Below are 10,955 nucleotides of genomic sequence, written 5' to 3' on the forward strand. Positions count from 1 at the left end.
TGGGAAACCTCAAAGCACAGTAAGCACAGTCCTCAGATACATTTTATAGAACAAGAGAATCATCTGTAGACACAAATGGGAAACAACGTCTGCATAGATTCTGGTCTTTCAAGCTATAACTTTATAGGTTAAAAATATAGGCCTCATCTGTCGATATCAATCTCCACAATTTCATTTTCTAAAGCAGATAGATAAGACAGGAGAAATTGGCTATCTTAATTTCCTAATAATGGTACACTTGTGCTCCTAACTCTAAGCTACAATTGTGCTTGATATAAGTTCCGTCTCAGCAAAAACATATAAAAGGTAAAAAGGAAACTACAGACTACAGAGTTCTTACAATCCCACTTCAACATACATTTTGGAAATAAAAAGTTAGCAGCCCGTCTGAAAAGATAGCCAAGGAGCATACCCTGGCAGATTAGTTTCATAACTTTCCAAGTTCCAATAACTGGTAATAAAGACTGAAATTATTATAATGAGAAATTCACTACCGAATTTTTGGGTGCTCACTGCTCAGATATAATAAGTAAGACATGTCCATTATTAATTGAAATTCACTTGAACTAATATTACCTCCCGGTTTTGAGATCATCTTTGAGCCAGTCATCAAACTCCTCAGCCCAAGATGCAATAGAGTTCACATTGCGCAGAGCCCTTAAATTGTGAGTTGCAGCTCCAGAGCCAAAGATGAGAACACCTTCATCTTTGAGAGGGGCCAAAGCCTTTCCCATATCATAATGATAATTTGCACCCTTTTGCGTCTGAACGGACAGGAATATCTGCTTCAGGATACATATGCATGAGGGGAACCCATGTTCCATGGTCCAAACTCCTCTTCTTATCCTCATATACCGTGTTAAATCCGGATGCACATAGAAGCTCCTTTGCTTTTTTTGCCAATCCAGACCTCCCTGAGCCGGATACCACAACAAAAAATTTAAATGCATGTAGCACTTTTAAGTAACCAACTCATCTAAAATCTTAAGTTTAAAGGCAAGAGCTACGCCAACTGACATCCAAAAGTTATTGACATTCAAAATTTATATAAGAAATATTCATTCAAACGAATGTCAGTGAAGAAAAAAAATTAATAATTTTGTTAAACACAAATTTTTATAGGCCCGGTCTTTGGTCTTTTGTAATCCTGGTTACGCCTCTGTGGTTCATGTACGAGGAGTTAAAAGTTAACCTGATACATGCCATCGGGGAAGCCATAAAAATCATAGATGGTGTCAAGGGGGCCATCAATGACATTGACGGATGGGACATCCGTGTCCCTATGGGCAGAAATAACAAGAATCGCAGAGGGTTGTTGAGAAAAGTGATTTTTTGTGAAAGATTTCAAAAATCCCCTGGCGGCAAAGTGTCATCAACTGACAATGTGGGTGATCCATGAGATATATAATAGGTCTCCTTTATGGCTCCTCCTGATGAACTCATTGCTTCTTTTTTTTTTATCTTGTGCAAATCATTCATCCCCTCTATATAATGTTACATGCCCCGGCTTGACTTGATGGGAATTTCTTGGTGTAATGCAATGTTTTTGGCAAGGATGAATGATTTATCAACTTTTCATTGTCATTTTTACCGTTTTTAATTTATGTAGACATTCTTAAAAATAAGAGAATCTCAATGAATTAATAAAAATAATCCCAAACAATATTTACTGAAATCCAATTAGAAGTCAAAGGATTCATAGTATTGAAAATTTCAACGAAACGAAATAAAATACCGGGAGCGGAGATGGTTCTTATCCGTCTTTAGAGATATCAACTGAAGGTTGTAGGATGGTGCCTGGAGGAGTGTCCTCATCAACTGTAGGTTGTTAAAATGGTGCCTTAGACAGCTGATCTCTGCAGTACATTCTTCAGTTGGAGCACAAGTCCACTACAAAGAACACCGTTGCATGGAATAAGGACAGCATCACAAGGAAATGATCCGGCCATTAAGTTGTTATAGGAGCTTTTGCTGCTGCTGACAATAATATAATTCATTCTCATTATGATAATCCTAATTCATACTAAGCAAGTCGAATGTATTTGGTAATAGCGACTTAAGGCTCTCATAAATAATCAAAAGGTCATAAAGGCCATGGATCAACATCCGTAAGAACAGTTCTTTCAGAAAACACCTGCTCTTAAGATTAACAAAATCCTTAACTTGAAAGTAACCAAATGAAAGATACAAAATTGTCTAAAACACCAAATGATGTATCATGAAAGGAACATCTAGCAACAAAATTTTATGACAGAATAGTTTCATCTGTGCCGCTTGACAAACATCAGCATAGAAGTCCGCAAAAATGTAAAAGTTACACCAATATTATAAGAGCACTTTCTCAGCAACTGTGACAAATCTTCAGTATATGGCAGTCGCGTCTTGTAAAAACTAAACTTGTCAAACAAATTATATCACTTTTAGCTTCTTACTCTTCGTGGCTCTCACACATTTTCTTAACAGAGCGTTAGAAGCATAAGCTCTCAGTTTCTGGAGAATTCTCCTCTCACTTACACGGAGAACTAAAGAATGGTACAACTTCCTCTCTTTTACAAAACAACACCTACTAAGTTCTTTAATGTCATCTTCTAGTGATCTCAAACCATATAAACTATCTCGCAAATTTGCAACCTCTATAAGAGCACTTCTCACAGCGTTAGTCAGTAAAACATTATCGCCAATTACTGTACCTTTATCCAAAATAATCTGCACTTTCCTTGATAAAACAGTACCTGTCAACAACTTGTTACAGGTATTTGGAGTTGATAATTGAAGACTTAAATCATTGTACTCTTTCTCAGACAATGACATTACATAAAGTAGGATAAGTAGCTCTATTTCGGGTTTCCCATCAGATGATATTTCAAAGTACTCGGAATTTTCGGCAAGACATCCCGAGTAATCAAGTTTCCTCCAAAGTGCAACCCTACTCCTGCTATAACGAGATGAAAACAAGGATGAACTCCAACGAAGAACCAGTTCTAGATCTATATTTATTATGTCATATGGGTTTGCAGGCTCTGTAAATCCATATCGGTGTAGCAATGCAGCATTACCCATGGATCCATATGTATTGAAAACCTGAAAAGAGCAAGAGGTGATATAAGCATACTTGCACAGTTGTTCTAGAACATAATTACAACCCGAGAAAAAAAAGGGAACCAAGTGGCCACATAATCTTCTTTTGTCCTCACATAATATGAGTGAAAATATAGATAAATTCACTGATGAAACTGTAAGATCTGGAAAAGACTAGAATTTTAAGTGTTAAAGATTTGACTGCAGGGACAGGTGCTAACCTCAGCTCCTGCTTCCACCTCTTTTACAATTATCATTTGCATGACTGCAGGGTCATCCGAATTATCTAATTCGCTCCCAGAGTCATCGACATTATTCTCGTATTCATTCTTTTTCTCAGAACCATTATTGCTTATTTCAAATTCATTGCCACTTGCTTCAGAATCATCACCGCTTACTTTAGATTCCTCTTCAGAGTCAGAATGAGATGCTACGGAGGTAAAGTGCACATCTTCAGCATCAGTCTTATGATTAAACCTTTAAAATAAATTTATAGAATAACATTAATTAGTCAGGTAAGGTGACAGGCCAGAGGAGGATCAGAAAAAAAGAAACCGGGAAAGTTCAAACGTGAAAAAGAAAAACATCTGGGGTGGCTCAGTTACTCAATGTCCATGGTTGTAGTTTTAATAGCAAAGTCCTAATAAGTTGATGACTTGATAGCAAAGAATGTGCTACTGCTAGAGAGCTAACAAGTCACTTTAATAGGACTCACAGAAAAGAAGAGTATCAGATTTTAGCAACAAGGTTTACAGATTTTTTTAATTTTACAATGAAGGATAATATATAACTAAATTTTAGTTATTCTTATATTATATTTTAAGGGTTGTTCTTCTATATTATTAGTTAGCTATAAGTGCATTTTTGTCCATCATCCACTTGATGAATATGAATTTTTTAGAATTTAGTTATTTACAAGTTTTACCTTTTTTTTTGCTAGTCAAACACACTCACACGCCCGCCTTGTTTTTGACAAGGTTCGAACCCTCAACATCCTGTAAGGGAGCGAGGGAGATACCGTTGCACCTCTTTCTTTCTATAATAAGGCTTTATTCCGATGTAAGGAGTTGTAATCGTCTTTTTTTATTTAGATTTAAGTTATTGAATTAATTATAGTTTTCTCTGTGAGATATGCCTCCTTTAAGAGTTTTATCCAAGAAAATTACCATCCCATAAAACTCTAGCCTCTAGACACGTCCGGAGAATTCTGCTGAACATTTGTTGAAGTTAAAAATTGCAAGCAAGATACCACTAATGAGTTCCTAGTGCTGACTGCTGAGTGCTGACTAAGCCATATGACAGTTTAAACTACTTCCTTGCTTCTAATGTGGCTAATAGATAAGCAGTAACCAACAATTTTCATCATACTAACAAACATGCAGCGAAAACAAATATAAAAAAAAATCAAACAAATAAGACAACATAATCCAAGCTAATGCCACTTACAAGTCAGCCAACGGTACCATCCCAAAACCATGATAGTCATCAATCATAAACGACCGAGAAGCAATAAGACTCTTAGCCATAAGATACTGTTCAACACTAAAATCATCCGGATTCAATTTAACACCTGCTTCCGAATCAAACAGAGGCAAAATGCATTCTCTCCAATCCTCATTAATTAAAGCTCTGTCCTCTTTAACTATCTGCCTACACATATATATAACACACGTAAACAAACACAATACAATAGAACCTCAATATACTAATCACATCAATAAATTTATATTTTACGGTCTCAGCATAATAGTAATAACGTAATTTTAATCTCGATAAATGAATAAAAACCGTGTTCCCTTTTTTCGAAAATGTATAGAAACAACCTTGTGGAGCTCAGTTCCGGAGAGGAGTGCATCAAGTTCATCAAAAGACCAGAGCAATGGAATGGGCTCAAACTGTGGTAAAAGTTGAAGATAACCAAACCAGGGAGAATCAGGGCCCAAGCTTTTTTCATACATTAAGGCCACGGAAAGGCCCAAATAACCGTCAAGCCCAGCATCTTCGATCACGTGCCTAGCACCTGAGGTTTTCATAGTGAGGCAACTCTGTTTAGGAATAGTAGCCACCAGGTCACCTACGTGTAAATCGGATAATGTGTTGATTGAAACGGCGTCGTTTTGGTGGTGTTGGACGAATTGGAGTGCGTCGCTGTGGTTGATGCCGTTGAGTTTCATCCAGCGCTTGAATGCTCTCATTTGCCTGTATATAAAGTATAAACGCAACGACAGAGTTAAATGGGGGGGAGGGAGGGGGTAGAGAGAGAGAGCGAGAGAGAGAGAGCGAGAGAGAGAGAGAGAGACAGAGAGAGAGAGAGCGAGAGGGAGAGAGCGAGAGAGAGAGAGGCGTACCTGGTGGACATGACTGCTGGGGAAGACGGCTTCAGCATTCAAGCTCTAAACCCCTAGTCCCCTTCTAGGCTGTTTCTCTTCTTTCTTAAAAAAAATAATAATGCTGTAATGATTTACTGTGATTAAGAAAAAATTGTGTTTGTAAAATTTGTGATAAAGAATAATTGGCATAACCGAAATTGTAAGGCCACCTCCAACAATTATGATCCAAAAATCCAAATTTGGATCACCAACTAAGGGTGTTCATGGCTCGGATTGGCCGGGTTGAAGGCGTTTTTACGATCCAACCCAATTAAATCGGTTTGAAATTTTTCGACCCAACCCGTAAAATATAAAATCGTAACTCAACCCTACCCGTCGTACATCGGGTTGGGTCAGGTTGGGTTGGTTTGAACGGATTGAATGATTATATTAAAAAAAGTTTCAATACCATGTATAACTTGATAATTTCGAATAGTAGAACTTACGATTATAGTACTATTCTTTAAATCTGATTAAATTGAAATTGTAGTAATGTATATCATGTCGTAAATCAAATACACATACACGAAATGTAACTATAAATGAAAATTTATATATTGTATAATGTACAATTACATATAATATATAAATTATATTTAAATTATCGAACGAGACTTAAGTTAAATCGGGTTGGGTTGGGTTGGCCGAAAAAAACTTGAACTCGTACTCAACCCATTTAATGCGGTTTTAATTTTTTTTAACCCAACCATGGATCGGGTTTTTTTAAAACGGTTTAATCGGCCTAAAAGAGGGCTGGGTTAGGTCGGTTTAATCGGGTTGACGAACTCATTAACACCCATATCACCAACTGATCCAAATTTCTTACAGGTTTGGTTTGTAGTGGTTCAACAAATATAGTTAACATCAAGATGTTGACTATATTTATGAATAAAGGGAATGTACCATTAGAGATGGATTTTTATTACATAATCTCTATATTTTTTATTTATAATATGTATTTATGAATTTTAACTAAGGGTTCTGCATGGTTGGAGATGCTCTAAGAGTTTCTCCAATAAAAACCCTTAGCTAAAAATGTGTCAAAATACCACAAATAAATATTAGAGAGATTGTGTAAAAAATAATGTATTTCAATGGTACATTCTTGTTAGCTAAAATTTTAGTCAACATCCCTGTATTTTAACTATATTTGTCGAACATGTAGTTGAATTACATGTTATCTACTTACCATATTGAAATTATGCATTCTATTTATAATAACTTAAAGTGATAAAATATAGTTAATCATTATAACCAACTCCACCGGAATAAATCAGCTAAAATTTTATATAATCCCTATTTTATGTCATTTTAGCCAACCACTTTAACCAACACCATCGTAAATACTTTTATACTAGTTACGTTTAGTTTGATTTATTATATATATATATATGGTATGTATTTTTATCCCCAATTATGGTTAGTTGGGGTTGACTTCACAGTGAATCGATCCTTTATCATTGTGGAACTTTTGCATATTCATTGGATAACAGTGGCTGTGAAATAGGCAAAAGTTCCATAATGATCCGATCGATTGACTCTGAAATAAACCCTAACCAACCAGAGGAATGAGACCCATATATATATTATTTAAAAAATAATTATTATTTTAACTATATATTTAAAACACTTTAAAATATGCGTAAAAAGTAATGATCTATATTATGAACTAGAGCGAATAATTTACTTATGTTATATCTTGAAATTAATTCTGTATTTTTTTGAATATAAAAATAAACAAACTCTGTTTTTTTAGTTAAAAAAAAAACCCAGATCCGTTTGAGATTGGAAGTGATTCTTAAACACTTTGCAATATTAAGATAGTACTAATGTCAATGTCGATTTGATTAACCAGTTTCACACAAGTTTGAGACATGTGAATCGAAAATGTAGATATGGATGTGTTTTAACCGACTTAACACCAGTTTGAGGCCCTGTGAATCGAAAATATGCCTAGATACCGCCACTCATGGCTCATGCACATAATTTCCTTTATCACTCCCTAATGAAAATCTTACAAGTTCACTTTCATTCCTTTTTTCGGAAGTTATGATCATCTCTCGCTTTTGGCAAATCGGAGGACAACTGATATCAATTCTGCATATATATGGCAGGAGGAGTAAGAGCACCCCCAGCGGGAGGTCATTTTGCTCCTCGGGCCACGCGAAATGGACTTGGCCAGTCCCATTTCCATTTTATGCCGTTGGACAACATGCTGCTGAAGTGGGCAGTCCCACTATGGTGGGCAGTCTCACTTTTTACTGTTTTAATATTTTATTAATTCTTTAGTTTATGTGCAGGTTACAGGTTGCAGTATCTTTTCAGTGGGCAGTATCCTTTCAGTGCAATGTTCAATTATAACGTTCAATTGTAACGTTCAATTTTATAACGTGATTTTTTCAATAATATGGTGCATTCTGGTTTCAAAAAAAAATAATATGGTGCAATTCAATTACGTGATTTTTTATTTTAATTTTTTTTTAAAATTTTAATCACTTTAATTTTAATCTTAATTTAAAATTTAAAAACAAAATTATTTTATTAGCAAATTAAATTAATAACTTTAATTAAAGTTATCATATTCTTACGTAAATTAAATTCAATACAATGAATATAATAGTACCTGCACAATATAAAATGGTTACATGGGAAAGCGTGAAATGGATCACCCATTGGAGCAACCAGACCAGTTTTCCATCCATTCCCACTCTCACTTACGTGGAAGGTGGGTGGGGTCTAAAAAAGTAAAAAAATGACCCTTGCATTGTGGATGCTCTAAGTGGTAAGAATAATATATATTACACAGTCCCAGATGGTTCCAGCAATGAAACATTGCTGGAGGAAATTTTATGAAACATTGATGGAGGATACTGTTTGCCCACTTTATTTTTTCTAATTTATTTTTTCGAACTTATATTTTGATATTTTTGAATTAATATTTTAAACTAAAATATTTAAATTTTACTATTGAATTTAAAATTTTTGAATGAAAATATATTTTTTAATTATTTGTTCGAAATAATATTTTCGAATTTTTATTATAACGGAATATTGTGAGTTTTATGTTTTTTAATATTGTGTGTTTTTTGTTTTTTTATTTTTCTTGTATTTGTCCAATTTAATTTATCAATTTTTAATTTATAGTAAACGAATATAATGATAAAAATTGAAAATGTGGAAAACTAAAAAAAATGAAATTTTATCGATTTTTCGTTAGCTATAAAAAAATATAAAACAACTCAGCCGCGGAATGCTAAACATTTTTTCGTAACAAATAAAAATAAATACCCTGTGCCACCTACAGTATTGTTTCACTGCGGTTAGTGCAATGAAACATTGCTGGAGGACATTGTTTTAAATGTAACGGTTCTTACCCGCTTTATTTTTTCTAATTTATTTATTTTAAAAAAAATGAATTATTAAATATTTTTTCGAACTTATATTTTGATATTTTTAAATTAATATTTTAAACTAAAATATTTAAATTTAATACTGAATTTAATTTTTTTGAGTGAAAATGTATTTTTTAATTATTTGTTCGAAATAGTGTTTTCGAATTTTTATTAAAAGGGAATATTACGAGTTTTATGTTTTTTTTAATATTGTGAGTTTTATGTTTTTTTTTTATTTTTCTTGTACTTGTCCAATTTAATTTATCAATTTTTAATTTATAGTAAACGAATATAATGCTAAAAATTGAAAATGTGGAAAACTAAAAAAATGAAATTTTATCAATTTTTCGTCAGCTATAAAAAAAATATAAAACAACCCAGTCCCCGGAATGCTAAACATTTTTTCGTAATAAAAAAAAACATTTGGCACCTGTAGCATTATTTCATTGCGGCTAGTGTAATGAAACATTGCTGTAGGTGGCTCTTTAACCACCCGCCGCAATATTTTATATATGTTGTGGCTGGGCTGAACACCTCCCGCAATGACTCATTACGGGAGTGTTTTTTATTATTATTTTGTTCTCATTTGTTTTTTTAAAATTAAAAATTATTTATAAAAAATATTTAATTCATCATAACTTCATTAAGGAGTACAAATGTGTTATTATACATAATTTTGACATATTTAAAATTTAAATTAAAATAGTTTGATTAGAATTTACTCAAAAAAGTTTTAGAGAAGATGACACATTTCGATCAATAAACAGTCATACTTGCAATACTCCGTTCATACATTTCAGTTACTATCTTAGGTTTTTTTTATTTTTTTTCATTAAAACTAATATTTTAATTATTTTTCCAATTATATATCTAATTTATTTTTAAATTTTAATCTCATTATACAATTGATAATAAATGGGAAATAGTAATAAAATTAGAAAATATATAACAAATGGTTGTTAAAATTAATTATATATTTTCTAACTCCGTTATTATCGAAAAAAATTAATTCATTAAAAATATAATTTTAAGTTATTTTAAAAATTAAATAAAAACAGTAATCCTGCCATATTATTTCATTGTGGTAGATACCTCCCGCAATGTCTCATTGCTATTGCTAGAGGTCTGCTGCAATGAAACAATGCGGGCCATCAGGTGGTTACTACAACTACCCGGGGTTGTGGACCAAAACTATATATATATATATAGGGAATTAATCAAGAGCCAACGTGGGTTGGGAGGGGCAGCCAACCAACCCACAGCAATGAAACATTGCGGGAGAAAACAATGTTTCAATGCGGGTCTTGACTTCCGCAATGTTTCATTGCGGGATGTCGCCATGCACAGGAAACATTGCGCACTCCGCAATGTTTCATTTTTGGGTAGACTCCCAGTTTTTAATGTCCAAACTGCCCCTCTCTTTAGCTTATTCTAATATTTAACTTATTTATATAAGTATAAAAATAATATTAATGTTCAAAAGTAATTAATTTTTTAAAATATGTTAACATTAAATATAAGTAGTAGTAATATTTTAAAATATTATCAATTTTAATAATAAATTTATCAATTTTATTTTTTTCTGTACTTTTTCTTTAAATTATCGTATGAATAATTTTAGTTTAAAAAATAATATTATTAATTTTATACTTTTTAGTGAATTGAGTTATTTTAGTTTAAAAAAATTATTAACAGTCAAACTTATTTTTTGTGCAAAACTTATTTTATATGCCAATATTTAATAAGAATTGACTGGTCACACACCGCAATGAAACAATGCGGTAGTTTGGATACCCCACAATGCTTCATTGCGGCAATTTCAACAGTCAAATATTAATAAGAATTGACTGGTCAACAGAGCAGAAGCTTGACGGACACACCGCAATGAAACAATGCGGCAGTTTGGACACCCCGCAATGCTTCATTGCGGCTATTTCAACAGTCAAATGATTTTTTTCAGCAAAATTTTTTATGTGCTAAATTTAATTTTGTGAATTTTAAAATTCAGATTTTCACCTATAAATAGTCCTGCCTCATCTCATTTTTTTTCAACATTCTCTTCTCTATTTTCATTCTACATTTTCTCTTCAACATTATCTTCTCTAATTTCCGAAAA

General features: G+C 32.9%; 1 protein-coding gene across 4 annotated transcripts; it reads right to left on the reverse strand.

The window, feature by feature from the left end:
• Positions 1-556: 556 nt before the first annotated feature.
• LOC141711688 (ribosomal lysine N-methyltransferase 3) lies at positions 557-5,584 on the reverse strand. 4 transcript variants are annotated; one of them, XM_074514302.1, is made up of 7 exons: positions 5,427-5,584; positions 4,902-5,277; positions 4,525-4,724; positions 3,300-3,555; positions 2,691-3,081; positions 1,736-1,890; positions 557-914 (listed from the first exon to the last, which is right to left on the reverse strand). In XM_074514302.1, the coding sequence occupies exons 1-6, from the start codon at positions 5,462-5,464 to the stop codon at positions 1,871-1,873; spliced, it is 1,281 nt and encodes a 426-aa protein (XP_074370403.1). In that variant the 5' UTR covers positions 5,465-5,584; the 3' UTR covers positions 557-914; positions 1,736-1,870. The 4 variants fall into 4 exon arrangements, with proteins under 4 accessions (XP_074370403.1, XP_074370402.1, XP_074370400.1 ...); XM_074514301.1 differs by having other exon boundaries at positions 1,736-1,974; XM_074514299.1 differs by having other exon boundaries at positions 558-914; positions 1,736-3,081.
• Between the last annotated feature and the right edge of the window lie 5,371 nt (positions 5,585-10,955).

Source organism: Apium graveolens, chromosome 3, assembly GCF_009905375.1.
Source record: "Apium graveolens cultivar Ventura chromosome 3, ASM990537v1, whole genome shotgun sequence".
Classification (NCBI taxonomy): domain Eukaryota; kingdom Viridiplantae; phylum Streptophyta; class Magnoliopsida; order Apiales; family Apiaceae; genus Apium; species Apium graveolens.